The sequence below is a fragment of the Vipera ursinii genome (genome assembly GCF_947247035.1).
Source record: "Vipera ursinii genome assembly, chromosome: 3".
NCBI classification, from domain to species: domain Eukaryota; kingdom Metazoa; phylum Chordata; class Lepidosauria; order Squamata; family Viperidae; genus Vipera; species Vipera ursinii.
In genome coordinates, this window is record NC_139516.1 from 56,133,342 (window position 1) to 56,153,973 (window position 20,632).

The following is a 20,632-nucleotide window of genomic DNA, read 5'->3' on the forward strand; positions in this document are numbered from 1 at the left end:
TATATCCAGTAATTTCCTCTATAAAATATATTGCTCTCCCATTGTTTTCTATCATTCCTACCTGCAAAATTGATTTTTTTTCTAATAGCATTCTAATTCTCCCACTCAAAATATAGGGTTTTTTTAAAAAATTTACATCTGAAGTATTGCAAGCAGGAAGGGCTAAAATATACCTCATATTGATTCATTGTAGCTGTTTCAATGCTAGAAATAATTCCAAATAACAGAACTTGTAACCGTTCTCTGATGGACTGACTAGCTACAGAGTTAAGGATTAAAAGTTAGAAGACAAGAAATCACAAAAACAACAGTTGAAAGAAGGCTAAAGTAGAAAGAATGGAGGGGAAATAAATACAACATGAATTTAAGAGATGGCATGGAGTTCAAGAAAAAAGTGGAAGAAAAATAGGTAATTGTAGCTAAAGTGCTAGAAAATGGGTGGTGAATCTTACTGCAAATTTTACTAAAAGCTGCTACTTTACCAGAAGACAAGAAGAATAGTCCACATTTAAAACAGCTGGAGCAATAGCACTTTGGAACAGGAGATAACACAGAGAAACATATTTTGCCTTGTGCTGCCTTGTCTTGGTAGAGAAATTGTTAACACTTGCTAGAGCCAGATCTTACCTAATGAGCTATGCAGGATTTTGGTTTAGGTCAGGGGTAGGCAACCTTGGCTCTTTTATGACTCGTGGACTTCAACTCCCAGAATTCCTGAGCCAGCCTGGTTCATGAATTCTGGGCGTTGAAGTCCACGAGTCATAAAAGAGCCAAGGTTGCCTACCCCTGGTTTAGGTGATGTCTTATACTTAACTTAAGTTCTTGCTACTAGTTTCTGTAAACAGCTGGGGAAAGCAGAGGGAATTTTTGTTCTTTCGCAATTTAAATATTTGCCTTTAAGTATTAAAGGGAGAAAGAAAGAGAACTCTAATGAATTACTGTCACAATGCAGCTTTTCAGCTGTGCCAACTTAGTATGTGTTTCTTGCTGTGCTCTTCACTGCAAGGAAGAGCAGGAAGTTAAAATGAGTTGTTACTTACCTCCACAATTTGGGTTCACATTAGCTAAGGGACATTCAGATCTGGGGCAGCATGCCCTGTTTCTGCTTTTTAGGAATAAATGGGGTTTAGGGGTCACAGATTAGTATTTGAGGTAGGTTGCATATGGTCAGTTTATGGACCTCTGGTGGATGCAAAGGAATTCAGTTTTAGTCTTGTCCAGCAGTCTGTCAGTTTCATTGGTTAAGAACTCTCCATAGTTGTCAGTCTTCTCAAATCTTAGCCTTTAAAATTGAAAAACACTTGTCCAAATGATGAATTGGTAGCATCACTTTGATCACATTATCTAAATGTTTCATTCAGAGCTGCCCGGAGGAGTCGAAACTTTTCTAAGTGATGCATACAATAATTTTGTCCTGTGAAATATAGACTTGGTGCTTCTTTGTGACAAATCCTGATATATCATGGAACATTCAAAAACCTTTGGCTTTCAAAGACCAAAATTAAACTTGGACAGTCAACCTCTGTAACCTTTCAGAAAAAGTAAAAGCCAATTACCATTTCTTGCCCTTGACAGCAGTTCTTTCATAAGATAGCCTTTGTGGAAATAGGTTGCTGCCATTAGTTAGAGGCTCTTAACTCCGTTGGGAGCAGAAAACAGTAGTTAGAAGCAAAGATTGTGGCTGTTTTATCCTACTTTATCCAGAATTTATGTGTGATAAATTGTTGCTGCTGTGATAGTTAAACAGTTAGAATGCTGTGTGTGAAGAGGTGGGTTCTATTAACTTAATTGATAACGAGTATCAGACCTTGAGGTCTGACAAAAAGGTGGTGGTGTTTTTTTATTCCTACTGTCTAGCTGCTTCCACCTGCACTGCCAAGCCATGATATATGGTGACCCAGCCCAGCTAGCTAAATTGATTCATCTCTAGTTCCTCGCTCTTAATCTGGAGCTAAATTGGTTTCATTTTTCTTCTTTTGGATGGTGCTTGTGGCGGGTTCTCTGTGGGAACACTTCCTTCTGTTCATAACTTTAATTTTTGCTTTTAAATCTGGACATTATTGATTATTGTGTTAAGCTCCATATAATGTCTGATTAGCATTTTAAAAAGTGTTTAGAAGCACATGGTTTATCACTTGTGTCAGCTGGGACTGCCCACTTAGAACAATGGTTAATGGAGTTAGCAGTGATTCTCTTTATTGATCCTACTTTTATAAGAATGACATTCATTTTCTTTCCTCTTTCCAAAACAAAGTCTTGGTATGGAGAGCATCTCTTTAATTAGCTAATACAATACAGTAAACTGCCCTTCCTCTGGTGCAAAGCTAATGTACTTGGGTTGAAAGTTAATGGAATATGTGCTGTGGGCTTTTTGAAGCTAAATCCCTGGCATGTCAAACATCTTGCCTCAGTAAGAGATGAATTTGCTGGTTGTTCCCTTGAGGATCATCTTGGATCTGCTTTTTGTTTAACTAGCTTCCATTTCAATCCAACTTCCTCAGTTGCTGCTTGAATTTGATATAATAATTGTCATTGGCCCAGTTCATTTGGTATTCTGCAAAAACTCTGCTACTCTGTGAGGACCGATTTTTAAAAAGGGATTCTTTTAATTTTTATTGCATAAATTCTTCTTTCACTTTTAAATCTATTACTTTTAGATTTCTTTTTAAAAGAAATTTATTAAAATTGAATACTACTAGAAGAGAGTGCGTAGAATTAGACAGTTTAGACAAAGCGTATCAGGATGTTTAAAAATATGTGATTTCATTAATTATAATGTATGGTTATAATAGTAAGAACTAAAACTAAAATGTGGAGAAAGAATAGAAAAAAGAAAATGCATAGGGGAAAAGAAAATAATGTAATAAAGAAAAAAATACGTAAATAAGTGACTTCCAGACTTCATCACAAGTACATACAAATTTAGTAATTCTTCACACCCCTAAAGTTACAAAAAGAGAGATCTTCATCCCATCCCTTATTTATAAGCAAATCTTTTAAATCATAAATTTTAAAATCCTGATATTAGGAAAAAGCCCATAAAGGGTTACCTGAACTTTACCCAAAAAAAATCTTATTTTAATCTTGATGAAATATGCATTCCTTCCTTTGCCTTAATCTTTAATTCAGCCAAATATTATTATAGAATTTTAATTCTCTTCAATGTTTCTTCATGTTTCTTTGGAGCTTTTTTCATGGCTTTGACAAGTTCCTTTTATAAATCCAATAAGAAAACATTTTCCAGGTCATTCTCTTTGTTTATTATTTGCATTTCCATTTTAATTTTTAAACTTTAGCCAGTTTCTTTTGTATATCCAGTAAAGTGTCCTTTTCCAAATCATTCTCTTGGTCTGTTATTTGTAGTTTTTCTTTTGGTACTTTAAAAATAAAGTTGTTTTCACATCTATTATTCCATCATTAACATTTTTGGGACATTATACTCTTTAATGTTTCTGACGTTATAACATTTTGTGTCATTTTGTAAGAAGTATTAAGTGACATCAAGAACAGACTTGTGTTTTTTTCCTCCTTCTGTTTAGAATCTTTACTCCCCTCTAGGGTCCAATTTCTCAAATCATAAGTAACTTTATTTTGTTATGATGTACAATAGCCAGGATAGCCAAAATAAATCTGTTTCCCATGAGGTCATTTATTTTTTTATAAATTCCAAAATCTTATAATAAAACTTATTATAAGTTCCAAACTTATCTGGATTCTTAACCCATTTATAATTTTCTTAGATCAAACTCTTGTTCAGATTTTTGCCATTTATTTCAAATTCTTTAAGTTCTTAAGCTTATAATTAATTTTGTTGTTGTTGTTAGTTGCGAAGTCATGTCCGACCCATCGCAACCCTATGGACAACGTTCCTCCAGGCCTTCCTGTCCTCTACCATCTTCTGGAGACCATTTAAGCTCATGCCTACTGCTTCAGTGATTCCATCCAGCCACCTCATTCTCTGTCATCCCTTTATTCTATTGCCCTCAATCTTTCCCAGCATTAGTCTCTTCTCCAGTGAGTCCTTCCTTCTCATTAGGTGGCCAAAGTATTTGAGTTTCAACTTCAGGATCTGGCCTTCTAAAGAGCAGTCAGGGTTGATCTCCTCTAGGACTGACCGGTTTGATCGCCTTGCAATCCAAGGGACTCGCAGGAGTCTTCTCCAGCACCATAGTTCAAAGGCCTCAATTCTTTGGCGCTCAGCCTTTCTTATGGTCCAGCTTTCACTGCCATACATTGCAACTGGGAAGACCGTAGCCTTGACTATACGCACTTTTGTTGACATAATTAATTTTACCTTTGTTCAAAGTTGAAGATAAAACTCCCCCCAATGACTTTTCAAGCTTGTTCTGAAGATCTGCAATAGCTTTTTAAGATCATTGTTAGGAAACTTGTAAAAATGATTAGAAAGTGAGGTTGGGAACTTAACTGTCCTTTAAAAGGCTTGGCCACAGTTGCCAGCAAGGTGGCTTATCCATTTGTCCCAGTGCTCAAACCCAGAGAAAACAGCTGTCCTGCTATCTCCTCATGAGAAGCAGTTGTCCAGAGCACATGTGTACAATCTCCTGTCCTCCTCTTAACCTGGAGAATTTCCAGGATCTACTTGCCAGTTCCTTGGTCTTTGCCATAGTCATTGGCTTCACTTTTGCAAAGATGTCTTCAATTGATTTTTTTTTAAATACCCTGTAAACCGCCCTGAGTCCTTCGGGAAAGGGCGGTATATAAATCTAAATAAAATAAAAAATAAAATAAAATAAATTTGCCACATTCCCCCATAAGTGTGCAAGGCCTTTCAGGATTTGACCTGAGTTCTTACCCTTCTGTTAGTCTCTTCCAGTATTATTATTATTTTATTTTATTTTATTTGGTGGGGGGGACACAAATAAGTATTTTTAAAATTGAACTGTTTCTGCTTCATTTGATAGTTGGAGCTTATAGTTTCTGGTTTAGTCTCTTATTCTGCCATTGAAAACAATTAATGTCTAGGAAAATTCTTTTGCCTTTTTATTTTAAAAATAGATGAAGGCTTAATGTAATATTTACTTCTGTCCACTTTTGGTGCTTATCTCCATTATAGCATGGCTCTTTAATCATTTTTCCCCTGTGTTATTGGCTCCTTAATCTTGGCAGTGCTGTGCAGCTAGACTGTTCCACCTATGTGCAGACAGCAAACATGACAACACTTCAGTTTCCTCTACCAAAAGGATGCTTGCCACATAGCCCAGTGCCATCTTGGAATCAAGGCTTTTGGGGGTTAAGAAGCTAGCCTCTTAATTCACAGTGCCAATGTTCAATTTTGCTTTCTGCCACCAAACTAGATTGCAGGCCAAGGAAAGAGTCTGGGTTAGTGCCCCACTGGGTCATCTCCCATTTGTTTTCCTCAATTTTGTGTTGTCATAAATTCATTCCAGCCCGTTGTGCTTGATCAGTTTATCTCTGTTGGGGCAGAGAGCCCTGCTAGCATGATATATGACATGAAACATTGTAGCCAGCCTCTCCATGAATCACTCCAGCTGTTTGTTGTCAGCATGAAAAGCAAACAGGGCCAGGCTGCAGAGTGTTGACTAGGATGAGCTCAGGATGGGAAGAGACATGACGTATGAATGTTTATTTAATAATTCTCTAATATTTCCAGCGGAGTGTGGCCATGGCTTCTGAGGTTGTGGGGGAAAGAGGGTGGTTGAAAGGGAAACTCTAATCTGCTAGGGTGGGTCATAAATCAGGCAGACAAGATCATTAATCAGGAGTGGAGCAAAAGTAGAGGGAGGTGGGCCTGGCTGCCATTCCCAGGAGCAAAGGGGTACACTCTTCTTTTCCATAAAACAAATCTCATTTGGGATGCAGCTCCAGCTGTGCCGCTTACATAAGAGCAAAGCCAAGGCGCTGGGCCAGTTAAGCAAGCATGTGTGCTACCTTTGTCATAAGCCTTAGCAATTTGAGTTCACCAAGCATTAAATCCCTTTATAATTATCTTCTTTATATAACTCTTCATGCTTCTCATGGTTGATTGGGCAAGATGCTTGTTTGGTTTAGAAAAGGGTTTTATAAGAGTGAGGTCAATGTGTATCTACAGATGCGCATGAGAAAAAACTTTTTAGTTTCTCAAATTCACTCCGAAAAGGTGAACCATAGTCTGATCATCTATTCAGATACATAATAAATAATAAAGGGTTTGATTTCAAAAGTGAAAGTAACTTTTCTCCTTTTTAAAATCTATATACTACTAAAATTCTTGGGTCTGTTTAACCTTTAACAGAGAAAAACAGGCAAAACTTTTTCAGCCAGATACCTCAAATGGGCTAACTTACAGAATGCATCCATCTAGTACCCATGTCTCCCATGATATTGAAATTTGGCAAATTTTATAAAGTATTTTATGACATAATACAAAATGTTATGCTAAACAGTGCAATGTGGGCTACTTTCAAGACAGATACATCTCTGAATATCTCCCTGAATGTTTAAGAACTTTTTCAGTGCATTAGAAGCTCTGTGCCATTGTTGAAGGCATCAAGGAATCTGGTAAGAAAATATCTGGAAAGATGACCCAACTTGTTTAGTTTGACTTAAAAATTGGTTTTCATTTCTTGCTTTTAAGAATATGGAATCAATGTTTAATGTCAACCTGGGGGCTTATCTGCTAGATGAAGGCTTTTTCAAACTGTGTTTGAAAACTGAGAACTTAAGGGGATCCTTAAGAAACTAGATGCAACCAGAAAAAGTTTGTTAACCACAGATTATTTTCTGTGTCTAGAGATTTGCTGCTTAATCATGAATAGTGGGAATCTGTTTTTAAACTAATAGGTTCCATGGCCTGACAGAGTTTGAAAATCCTTGTGCTAGATGCTTGTAGAATGTTAAGCTATTCCAGTGTAATGGAGGGTTTTAATTTTCACTATATTTCTTCCTTCCAGGAAGGTGTAGCATTCAGATTTCAACAGAAGCTCCTTGTTATTTATTCCAAGGTTAAAAATTAATTGTGAGAAACCCTGAAAAACCCATTTTCATGCCTACACATTTTTCTCTGTTGTTTCCTCCTCTGTTAAAAGGGAGATACAAAATACAACGTAGAAGTTGCACTTCAAACAACATGGCTATTTCCATGCCACTTTCCATTCCAATGTAATCTTCACTGACAGCAAAAAAAACTGGTTACCATGTGGGTATGAACTTATCTAACTAATGTGAATCAGCACATGCAGGTCATGGATAAGCCTCCAAGTTAATCAGTTCTACCCACATACCATAAGAGAGGGCAGAATTTTGAGAGTAATCTTTCAACCAACTCTTCAAAAGTGGGAGAGTTTGCTATGTTAAAGGTTTAACCAATTTTTGGAATAAAATATATGAAAACCAAGTCAGGTCAACTAATAGTTCACATCTTAATAAAATAATTTTACTACAAAGGCTTTGTAAGATAGAGAAGATAATCTCATCAGTGGGAGCACAAAACTGCTTAAGAATTTAAATTATCAATAAGTGTGTGGGGATTAATACACTAAAGTATAGAAAAACCAGGGCATATGCTAAAATACATTTTAAATGACAACAAAAATGTGGAGGTTTACAATTGAAGATCCCTCTTGCCTGTTACATATTTGACTGCAAAGTATAAGCCTCAGTCTGGCATTTAAGTATTCAGTACTTCTTGCTACATTAATCACCTTCAGGGTATGCATACATGACTTGGTTTGGGGCAACATTTATAGCAACTAATTTACAGACTTTCAGTGAATCCTGATTTATGCTTCTAATCAGATTGAAATCTACTACATGATTTGGGTTCCTCTAAATCCAAATAAAAAGTCAATCAATCTCTCGTTCTCACTCGCTCTCTCACAAACACACAGAAAGAGGGAGAATATCCCAGTTAAGCTCAAATCTTTTGCTGCAAATTCTGTTTATAGCTTAAGAATCAAAATCTGTTATAAACTCATTAATTTTGGTCTTCAAAGATAACTAAGATAAACTTTGTGCGTGATTGTAAGTTTTTAACAGATTTTTAGAAAATTTAAAAAATACAAAAAAGGATAAGAAAAAATAGCTAAAAACACATAGAATGACATTTTAATGTTGCTTTCTCTCCTTTCATTTGTTTCCCAACCATTAAATATTCATACTTTATATTGAATATTAAGGTGTTTTGCTGATATGTTTATTATTTCATCTATTATTTTGGTTTGTCCTTATAATTCCTTTCCCAGAAACCATATTTCAGATGTCCTTGTTAGCCTTGCTACGTGATGTGTAGTATATAGGAGAGCCATTTTTTCAGTGTTGTATAAACTCAAGGCATTATAGGTAGCTCCAAAATGAACCAATTTTATAAAAAAGTGTTTTTGGAAACTGGAGAGAGTAAAATAGGACAGTGAAACTTCATTTAATCCAAGTTACAAGATAATTTGAATGTTCTGCTGCTCACCAATTCTTTGGAAATTAAATTCTGAGCCTCAAAAATAGATGTCTGAGTTCAGGAACTACTGTACATAGACATCCTATGCTCTTTTGTAGGAATTACTGTGTATGGTTTCACAATGTACATTCTACTGATACTGAAGTCCTGTGTCAAGATTCATGTTAGATCACTGTTACAAATTCTGTGGATAGGATAACATAAAATGTGCCTTGAATTGAATTTGACTTGTGATAACCTCATGGACATAGAGCAATAAGACTTAGACTTACATACCCCTTCATGGTGCTTTACAGTCCTCTAAGTGGTTTACAGAATCAGCATATTGCCTCCCAAAATCTGGGTCCTCATTTTACCAACCTCGGAAAGATGGAAGGCTGAGTCAACCTTGAGCTGGTCAGGATTGAACTCCTGGCAGTGGGCAGAGTTAGCCTGCAATACTGATTCTAACCACTGCCACCACAGCTCCTCTCTTGGCAACAATTATAGAAATGGATTGCCAATGCTTTTTTCAGTATGTTTTTTTGTTTTACTTGCCAATCTAGGTTGCAGCCATGAGGTTTCATGGTGGTTTCCAAATATTACTAGTCTTGATTTAGTTTGTTCAAGATTAGCCAAGGTTGCCTAGATGCTACTGTCTATAAAAATTGGTAAGAGTTGCATATAGTTACAGATAAAGAAATCAGTGTAAGTGTACTAGAAACAAACAGCATTCTCTTTCCTCAGTTTAATGGACTTGATTTATGTTTTATTTTATTTTGCTACCATACAAGCCCCTAAAAAAGTATTTTCTCTTGCAGCAATAATTTAGCATTTTATGATCCTTTTAGGAATATTTTGCTCAATCAGAAAAGTCCCTTTCCATTTTTTTTAAATTGTGTGGAAATTTCTTTGGTTCTGCATCTCCTCCCCCAGCAGACATATTGGACCCCTCAGAAGGAGGATATAGTTGAGTATCTTTCTATTCCCTTTCTGAGATATTTCAAATTTTCAACAGTGCTGTTAACTTTAATTTGTAGAGTTGTTCCTTACAAGTGAAAAATCAATGGGGGGTTCTTACAGTGTGAAATTCAACTGTCAGTCTTGAGCTTATAGAGTGAGTAAGACATCTTAGAAGAAAAAAAATCAGTCTCTGCAGTGCTCAGCTGGGCTATATCAAAATGAAGCCAATGCTGATAAGAATGTTTCAGTCAAATAAATTATGATTGTCTATGAAATACTGGAGCTAGTCCGCAAGGGAAGGAAACCAGGACTTAGAAAACACTAATCCCCCCCCCCCCGAAGAATTTGAGAAACTGAGCTATGTCTGTACAGGAGTAAACTGTGAGCTTTAAATTGCTATCACCATTTATAGACAACTGGTCCTAATTTAGCCATGCAATATTTCATAGATTTTGCTTCATTTTAACTTGATAAAAAGCAAATGGCCTAGCTAAGCAAATAGTTTTCTCAAAATGTAAATGTTGTAAATGGAAGCAAGAATTTCTATGCATAATTTGCCAGAGCTGCATCATACCCGATATAAGGGTGAATTATACATTTGACATTAAGCAGCAGCATCTGAGGCAGTAACTGTATACAGTTATAAAGGAGTTAAGAGAAACAAACCTGTGCTTTGCTCACATTTAATTAACATTTTGAAGTCACTCTATTGCTTGGTTTTGGAATTGAGGTTAAATCAACTTAGCATCACTTAGCGTCATAAATGGCCTAATACTACTCATCAAAATTTGCCTCTAATTTGTTATTTTTTTCTAATTCTGATTTTTGTTTTGTTCTAATATAGACAAACTCTAATTTTTTAAAATATGGTTTTACCAAATGAGAGTTTCAGAAAATATGGTGCAATTTTGCCTTTTCAGCCAAAGTGTAGTTTAAATGAAAAAGTTTGTTTTGATTTTGACAGATTCCAATTAAGACTTAACTAAAAAGGAAATTAGAAATTTCTGTTCCCTTCACAGCATTCTAGATAACGAATGAAGACATGAAAATGTACAAACCTGTTGCCCATAGTAGTAAATATTAAGTGAAAACTATTGCCAAACTGACTTGGGAAGCAATAGAAAATGAAGGGATGAATGAATGATCTTTTTATTTGCCTAAGTACATAACTGCAGAAACATATTAGTATTATTCCAGCCCAAATCTGTATTTAGAGAGATCTTGAATTAAGAACAAACTAGCTAGTTGTAGTTAGGATCCTATAGAATCCATATTCTTGGCATATTTTATCCATTGAAAGTAGTAGTAAAGGAAGCAAGTGTGATAAGAATTTCTTAATAAAGGACACAACATTTTTTGTTGTGGATCTTGGGAAAAATGGACATGGAAGAAAATTAAAGAGTAGAACAATTGCAAGAAGATAAAATTCAGGTCTAGTCCTATGTGAAAAAGTATTAAAAGACAGGTTCGTCTCCCAACAAACTGAATTGAAAGCAGACAATGGGAAAAAAAGACATGGAAATTGCTTTAAAAAGAGTGAAAACAATTGTTACAGAGTGCCACATAAGTGTGTAAAGTTACTTTAATGAGAGATAAGAAAAAAGTGGTTTGGTGAATTGAAGGATTTGTGGGTGAAAAAAAGAATATGAAAGAATCATGACTGCAAAAAATGAAGATGAAAAAAAAGACATTGTATAGTACACATAGAAAAAAAGGTAGCTGAAAAGAATGTGGTCAAAGACAGTAAGGTTACAAGATCGAATCTGGGTCGGTCACTGGGACCACAGAGTTACTCTTCGCAGCTTTCGGACTCACGCTGGAATCCATCGTCAGGGAACCTCTCTACTGGTATACGCACAATAAGGTTAAGAGGCAGAGAAATTTTGTGAAAATGAAAAAACTATTTTGGAAGTGGGTGAAGAGGGATAAACGAGGATCTAGCAGAGTGAATAGAATTAAAAGTAAAAAAGTCATGAGCTGATATGGAAGGAAATTGAAGTGATGGAAGCTGGAAGAAGCATAGAGATTTTATGTGAATTATAGTGATCAAGTGGAAGAGTAGAATTCAAAGGAATGCCATAAATGTTAGCATGCAAGAAAAGATATAAATTTTGTGAGCTTGTTGAAAAATGGAAAGGCTGCAGACATAGATTATAATTGGAGAAAAATCAAACTATGGCATGACTGTGTGGTAAGACTGCATCTGTGTCTGATCATTGGAAGAATGCACCTGCTGCCCTGTGCAAAAAGAAAAGTAGCAAGAATGAATACAAAAACTAAAGGGAGATTAGTGTTTAAGTGTACTTTAAATTCAGGTTAAAAAGGTTAAAAAATGATGAGAGCAACATTTGGGGAGTACAATGTGGTAGGTATTATGACAAGCAGGAGCTTTACAGAACAGATTTTTGCTCATCAGCAATTAACTAAGAAATATATGAATGTGAAAAAGATCTATTGTACTTTTTACCATATAATTTAATTTAATTTAATTTAATAATTTTATTTATATACCGCCCTTCTCCCGAAGGACTCAGGGCGGTGAACAGGGCAAATATATAAAAAATACAAAAGTTAAAAAGGAATTAAATATATGCCCACTAAAAACAGTAAATACAAATATTAAAATAACAATAAGAAACCCCACCCATCCCCCATCAGGCCAGGCCGGCTTGTTCAAATATATATATGTATAGATTAACACCAAATCTTTCAGCTGACCAAGCAAAAAATAGTAATTTTAAGTATTTTTTAAAATTCAGATTAAGAACATGCAAACAATGTAATAATAATAATAATAATAATAATAATAATAATAATAATAATAATAATAATAATAATAATAATATAAATATAAATAAACCAAGTTCAGCAGCTAACCAAGGTGAACTGTGAATGCAAATTTTAATGCCTAACTATAAATTGAAATCAAAAGCGGGCAGATTACAGTAATAATAATTGCCAACACAAAAAATCAACAAACCAAAGTAAACAATTAGAACAGTGGGTACAAAGGCAGGCCACAAATTTTTTTGAAGATGTTAATTAGCCCTCCTATTCTTCTCTCTGAGTAGTCTGGTATTTTGGCCAGTTGCACGTGGTATGGTTTCTGAGTCAGCACATCCTGTTAAACTAAACAGGTCAATGGTTAGAATCTAGAAAAACTATTATTGGCTTCATGCAGATGATACCAGTGAGAGTGAGATTGTAATTGATCATTTAAAACACTGTTGTGTTTCATCACCTAATTATCTTCAAAATATTCAGTTTTCTCGCAATCACTTTCTCTTTTGCATATACTTTTTTAATAGCATTTTTTCCATAGTTGAAAGTTAACACACAAAGAAATAGAAAATAAGAGTAAGTTGTAGAAGTAAAATAGGAAAGATAGAAAATTGGTCTTTAGAGGTTTTCTAAATATTCCTTAACACTTGGATTCAATCTAACATAGTTAGAAAGAATGCTGATCTGACATTCTGAATGTCAGGGTTCAGGAATTTTACTATTTCATTCTTCATATTCAGTAACTTCATATTTTATAACATTGGTAACTGAGAAATTTTCCACCTGAGCACTTGGCATACTCCCTGTAACATCTTAAGGACAGATTAAAGATGGCTAGTGTTGTCAATGTGACATAAATAATTTGATCCAGGATATATCTCCAAAAGCTTTTCCCTCTTTGGACAGCCCTCTTCTAGGTTCTGTATCAATGCTACTGTTCAAGAATTGGCAATACTGGAGGTATTTTCTTATAATCAACATTGTGATCCCAAAAGCAGTCATAAATCAAGGATTACTTGTATGCTTATTGATTAGCAAAATTGGAAGGGAATTGTGAAATTCTGTCAGTCTGATAAATCTCTGAAAATAGAACAGAATGAGACCAAATGTTGTATATGGGTAAAGCCAATGGAAGGAAGATTGAGTTTGAAAATGGGCTAAATAGGAAAAAATCTTCTAATCTAGTGCATGTACACATGCAAAGATATACTAATACCACATAAGAAAAAGATGTGTCCTGTAGTGACTGCTGGTAAAAAAGACAGAAAGATTTAGAGAGGCAGTGCTCTCTGAGCTTCCTCTGATTTTTAATTACCTGCTGTTGTATTGTCCAAAATCAAATTAATGTATGTAACAAGCCAACTTGAAAGCCACAATAGTGATTCAAATAACAGTTCTTTAGTACCAGTGATGATAAAAAGCATGTTCTTATGTCCTCACCATTCCTATTTAATTTTGCCTCTTCTTTCTTCATTGTGATCTCTGAATCACAAATCTGCACAACTTTTAATTGGGACATTCCAGAATTTAAAAACATTTATGAGAACCTGATCCAGATGTTTTATGTTGCCAGGCAAGACTCCTATTATCATCCAGCAGTTCTTTTATGGTCATTTAGTATTCATTTAAATATTTAGGATTTCGTGTAGCTTTGTTAACATGATAAGACTTCCTCTTTCCGCCATTTTGTGAACAGTTTGCTTACATTTCTTTGATTGATTCTATGAAATGCATGTTTTCCTATTTTTTTTTTAAAGAAGAGTGAAGTACATTAGTGGGTATGTGAGGGAAACTAGCCACCATTGCTTCAATATAAGAGTAGAATTTTTCTACTTCTCATTTTGTTTTCCTGCCTTTAAGTGATGCATATTGCTTAAATTATACATTTAGAATTTTGATGAAAGTTCATCCTTTCCCTTCTAAAATAAAATTTAAAACATTGATCTCAGCTGCTAAACTTGCCAACCTCACAAATCATGCTGACTCAAAATCTTCTTACTCTTTGCATTGATTGCTGGTGCTATCTGTCTGCAGTTTGATTCAGGCCTGGTATGTAAGTTTGGAAGCAGAGAAGGCTGAGTGCCAACTCCTAAACTCATTCTCTGTTCCTGCAGAGACATTCTGAAACACCATGTTAGTGAAGGGGTAGGGGTGTGAAAGCAGCATAATTAATCCTTCTGTAGAACAATTCCTTAGGGAATCTTTACCGGGGCCTGGCTAAATGCAGCTTAGAATGCTTTCTTGTGACAGTAAGCTTTCCTGCCATGCCACTGTGATAGAGCATGCAAGTGGAAGAAGAATAATTCCTCTGTGGGTTGAGCAACTCAACACTCTTGCTTTGCATGAAGATTAAATTAGTCAACAGATAACTCCAAACTTGGCAAGCAGCTGGTAGCATTAACAAGTTGTGCAAGCAAGTATAAAAACAGAGGCTCTTGCGGCACAGAGGGCCTCTGCTTTGCAGATACTCACCCTTGCATGCAGCATTTTCCAAATTTTCAGCTGAGAACATGGAAATTAGGCTGTGGAACACTGCATTATTCATAACTTGGCAACCAGCAGCTAGGGCACATCGCCAAAATAAGCCACTACTATAATTATAGGTGAACAAAATTCTGAATACATGTTCCTAGAAAGAGTACATTAATCAAGATGGAAGGATATCCATCTTCAACATTAGAAATCTTGTCAGTTCCTCAGTGGAGGCAGCATTCCTTCACAAGATTCCAAATCAGCCTTTTTTCAAGGTTAGCTTACAAAGATACCAAGCAGTAGATGTTCTTGTATCAAGTGGGAAAGCTAACTGAGGTATTATGTGATAAAAATGTATTCTCTCATTCTGTTTCAATTCCAGATGAATAGGGCAGTCTATGCATTGGGCCTGTGAACATAACCCTATTCCGTCTCGGTTGTTCACTGAATATTCCATGTAATTTGTGATTGGTCTACTAAATCAACTAGGGCCAGTCTCCCATCTGCCGCAATCATTCTGTAACCCCTATGTGATACCCAAGTAAAGTTGCAATTCCAAACTAACAGAAATACTATATATTTTATACTGTATTAAGTCCCTAAAACTGGGCAGAATGTGCGTGCCGCAAAGGTGAAATGTTCCACATTTTATTTCAACTTTGTCTTGAATATGATTTTTTACACATTTTCTGCACGTTTTTTCATTAGGTAACCACAAGACCTGCTTTTTTATATTTTTCCTTATTAAATACCAAACATATAATTGTAGTCTCGCAATTATATACTTTATATGCTATCTAGTAAGTGGAAACATTGGAATAGATGCAGTATAAAGTGGCTTGTTACTGGGCTGCTAAAACCCATCAAGGAAGATTTTTTGTAGGTTATGAGAAAACTATAATCGAAAATTTATTTTGCACATCAGCAGATTTTAGGGATAGAAAGCATTGATTATATAGGTGGAATAATAGTCAGACTTACCTAGTATTGATAGTATATATGATCTCTGCAGTAGAAGTTTTTAAAAGAACATAACTGCATTTCATGCAACAATGTGTAGCCGGGGAACAAGAACTGATGTTTCAGAAATATAATTAGACACTAAGTATATAGGGAGTAAAGGTTAGATTTGGGGTAAAGAACATTTGAAATTATTTAAAGATGCTTATAGTTTTAAATCTTTTGTCAATTGCTGCCTTTTAATATGCTGATTGAAAAAAAATGGGATGGATTTTTTTTAAAAAAAACTAATCAGTTTAAATGTGATGATATTTTAGAAAACTACTCAGTATACTGTAGACCAGACATGTCAAACTCGTGATATCGCGAGACGTATCGGGACTGTTTTGCCATTCCTGCAATGGGGTGGGCGTGGCTTCCGAATGACACATCCAACCTGCAGGCTGGCAGTTTGACACTCCTGCTGTAGACTATCTTGGGTGTAGTGAATAAAATGCTTAACTGATTTTTTAAAAACTGCACAAAATCTATCTAGTGTGAAAAATTCATGCCAGTTCTGGATATAATTTAAGAATTTCACTTTTCATAGGTATATTTTCCTGTGCACTCAGATTCATTCAGATCATTTTGCTATTCTTGAATTATAATTATTAATTAATAGGTTGCTGTATAATTTTATATGCCATTTTTCTCTATAGATTTGTTGTTTCTTTGTATTTGTACATGTTCACTAGATGTGCCCTTAGAAAAAGCAGTCTAACAAAGATTGTATTTATTTCTGTATTTATAGAAAACAAAATTTATTTGATGTACATGTTCGTCGCCAGATAATTCCATGATAAAGGAGTTAGTAGGGAGCTAATTCATGTTCTTATGAAAAAAATTATAAGAAGCCCTGAATTTGTTTGAAGTCTTAGACCTGCAAAAAAAAAGACAAAACAAAAGGATTATGTTTTAAAGATGGAAAGAATAAAGAGATCAGGTGTTGAATATAGTCCATGAAATTTTATTTGTCTTGCATATAATAAATTCTAAATATATTTTACAAGGCACATATAAACAGCAGGACTATAAAATTTATGAAATGTTGTGTATGGTGTGACTGTTTATGAGGAGGAAGGGAATTTGTATTCTGTTGAAATAAACTTGAGGGGAAATTTATTTTGAAAGCATTCTGAATTCTGAAGCAAAATTGAGATGAAGGGGAATATCCAGCCACCTCTCTCTTGTATGTGGTCTGTTTTCATCTGGCCGCTGCGGGAGCAGCAATTACACAGGAGTGGCAAAATTTTAATACTTTTCTACGAGTGATTGGAATTGGACATATTTTATTACTATAAGGTTGTATTCTGGCTCAATTGGAAAAAAAGTTATATTGTTCAGTCTTGCTATATCCCTCCCTTAATAAATGTATATTTAACAATGTCTGAAGCATATGAAGTGATAATAACTAAATCAATACCTCCTTCATTGATTGTCCAGGATCTCTTCAGCGTGACGCACACAGCACTGGAGTAATTTTCCAGCTAACTAGCACCCTGATCTACAATCCTGCTGTTGATTGACCATTGTATCAGACAGGCACTGAATGGTGTTGCATATGCTTCTATTTAGCCTTCTGATTTGTTCGTTTATTACTGGATAAGAGTGATCATTTGAGAGACTTCCTGAAATTGTCCAGTGAGAGTTGGAACTGCTAGGATTCCTATAAACAAGCTTTTCCTATCACTGTCTGCTGCTTTCTTTCCAAGCTTCAGTTGCCTTTGGCAGGACTTTCTATCATAGATTCCATCCAACTTATCTTTATCAATTTTCATTTATTTATTTTTTTGTTATTCTTCTTATTAAATCTTATTATTAATCTTATTATTAAAATAACCCATACATGTTGTATGCAATAAATCAATGAAAATACAATAAAACAAACTTCCATAAAATAAACACTGTAACTTTTAAAAGTTACTTATTGAAGGAAAAGTAATATACAATTTATTCCAGCAGAGCTGAGCTCTCTTTGTAGTTTTACCTGCTGAGACACTTTGTTCTTAGGACAATCTCAATTTAGCAATTCTGTCTCTTCAATGTCCCATTTGGCTGCAGCAGTTACTATACTATAGAGGCCAACTATTAGGGGATAAAATAAACTTACCAAGGTGAAATGTATATATGCCAAATATGTATTTTACTTAAACTAGTTGGTTAGTGCAAGGGTAGGCAACCTCGGCTCTTTTATGACTCATGGACTTCAACTCCCAGAATTCCTGAGTCAGCATAGCTGACGTTGAAGTCCATGAGTTGAAGTCCATGAGTCATAAAAGAGCCGAGGTTGCCTACCATTAGTGCAAACTTAAATTTCTACAGAAAGTTGATGTTTTTTAGACTCTATAGGCACAGTAAGAGTCAGCATAGCTGACTCAGGAATTCTGGGAGTTGAAGTTCATGAGTCATAAAAGAGCCGAGTTTGCCTGCCTCTGGGTTAGTGCAAACTTAAATTTCTACAGAAAGTTGATGTTTTTTAGACTCTATAGGCACAGTAAGGATGAGCCTAAAGAATTGCATCCCCGCTCCTTATGTGGACTTATAAGAAACCCTTGTTTTGGATTACTTGCTCACTTGAACCGTGACAGAGTTGCAGTTATTAATATATTAGACAATGGCTGTTCTTTTTATTCCCTCTCTATCTTTTAAACCAAATATATTTGCAGTGCATGGATTTACCCTCTGCTAGATAAGTTTCCTTCCTTTTTTATGAAGTGGAAGTTCTTTTTAGAGATTTGCTCTTAATAGTTTAGCATCCCATTGGTTAACTATTGCAAGAAAGTGCTTGACGCTTATATATCAAACAATCTTTTTTTTTAATGCTTGTGGTGAAATCAGAACTTTCAGAAAATTTCTCTTGTGGATGTGATACTGCTTTTTCTGAAGTGTTCACTTGCATAAGGGTTCTGCTTTTAATGTCAAATTAGCTTCAACTTGGCAAAAAAGAAACATCATACGAAATTTATCAGTATTTTTCTTCCAACTTTTCCCCATTCCAGAGTACAGTACAGTATTTGCCCACGAGTTCATATATTGCCTACTTTGCTCCTTGACCTTTGCCGTTAAATCTTCTCCAATGTTGGCTGCCTCAGCTGATTCTCAAGCCTACATACTGTATAAGCTGATTTGATTCTATCTGTTTAATCACTTCTTAAGAGCCAAGACGTACCCTAACTCTATGTGGTTTGCCTACTGCACTCGGCACATAATGAAATCAGCGAAATGTTTCTAAGAACTCAGCCAGCCCTGACTTTGTCATCTATTTTAGGATTACAGAAGACTCGGCAGTGACAACATTTGAGGCGCTAAAGGCTCGCGTTCGTGAATTAGAAAGGCAGCTCTCCCGTGGGGACCGCTATAAATGTCTCATTTGCATGGTGAGTAGTTTACCAGTTCTGGTCATGAATGAGGAAATGACACCATACCTCTACTTCGGCTGTTGCAAAATGGCCCAGTTGATAGGGCAAACGGCAGCATTATCCACTATTGCTTGACTCTGGAGAAAAGCGCTTTTTTTCTTTCTCTGTTTCTGTGTATCTGTTATAGTATGACATTACCTTTGCCTAGTGTATGGGTTTTGCTTTTATAAACTATATAGTTGATGATCTTGTAGAACATATATTTTATGTTTTTCTTCCTGATTTACAACATGTAATGTAATCATTTCTAAAACTTTGATTAATGCTTAAGGCTTCAATGCAGACCATTTACAAAATTATTTAAACTAGTCCTTGATCATGGTGGCTGTGGATTATGGGAGTTGACATCACAATATTTGGGGAGTAGGAGCTGGGAAAGGCTGTAAATAAGGAGAACCTGACTGGTATAGCTTATTATTGAAGTGCTGAAGCTCCCTCTAGTGGATCAGAGTCTGCAGATCTCTGGATATCACTTTGTACATGTTGTACAGTTTTACAACACAGTTGTTGTTGTTTTTATTTTATTTTAAGGGTATTTGTGTCTTTCATTCTAAGCTATAGCTTTATTTTAGGAAATATCTTTTCCTGGGACACAGAGTACAATTAAGTCTGTATGGAAACTATTATCTCCTCACATATCCCCAATGGAATGAATGCCAGGTGCCTTTTAACATTTACCTTTATCTCTCTAGACAGCAAGCATATGTTATATTTGGCAGATGTGTGTGTTTGAATGTTTGTAACAAATTTACTACAAGTATTTGTTACAGTATCTTAATGTGAAATTAATCTGTTCAATGATTAATCAATAAAGTCAGTTGATTTTTGTCCATTTTTCACAATTGAAGGTTAAAAGTCACCTTTAATTTGTTCCTAACCTACATGTAAGCATGCAGCACTATATTGTGTCTGTTCTCTTTTGAGGCATAATCAAAGATACATATTTTGCATTTTATATTTACAAATGTGCATCAGTTCACAAATGCATGTAAAATCAAGCAATAGTATGGAGGTGAAGTGAGAAAAAAAAATAGAGATACGTTGCCCCCACTGCATCCTGCCCTGCATAATTCCAGATTCAGTTTTATAGTAAGTGATGCAGTAACTTTACTTTCTTTCTATAGGACTCATATACAATGCCCCTGACCTCCATCCAGTGCTGGCATGTCCACTGTGAGGAATGCTGGCTGCGGACTCTGGTAAGTCTCTTAATTTCTTAGATGGTAGCTTATATTAGATTCTTTTTTTCCCTAGTTGAAATTACAGCTACATGAGAATCCTCTTCAAAATACTATGCCTCTATTTTATTTAATGGCAATCATTCTCAATGCTACCTTCTTTTGCATTGACAGCTTTCTGTCAAAAACCCTTGATTCTATCGTAATAGAAACAAATAGTTCACTTTTCTTTTCAATAATGCCATTTGCCTGTTTAGAGAAAGAGAGAGGTTCAACAATAAGTTTTAAAAGTACGATTAAAGGTTCAGTTGTTTATCTTATGTCTTACCTAGACTACTTCTGAGTTCCATCTCTGGTGCATGTACCAACAGTTTTAGAGCATACAGATTTCCCATCTAATCAGTAGATTTTTTGACTCTTCCTGTTTATAC

The 20,632-nt window shown here is 35.3% G+C and overlaps 1 protein-coding gene across 4 annotated transcripts in view; it reads left to right on the forward strand.

The window, feature by feature from the left end:
• Positions 1-20,632, forward strand: part of RNF220 (ring finger protein 220) — a gene marked incomplete at its 5' end in the record, with an annotated part of 335,258 nt that overhangs the window by 298,266 nt on the left and 16,360 nt on the right. For all 4 annotated transcript variants that reach the window (XM_083358456.1, XM_083358453.1, XM_083358454.1 and 1 more), the window contains 2 exons: positions 18,873-18,981; positions 20,148-20,222. In XM_083358456.1, coding sequence (XP_083214582.1) covers positions 18,873-18,981; positions 20,148-20,222 — 184 coding nt within the window. The remainder of the gene's footprint in view (positions 1-18,872; positions 18,982-20,147; positions 20,223-20,632) is intronic.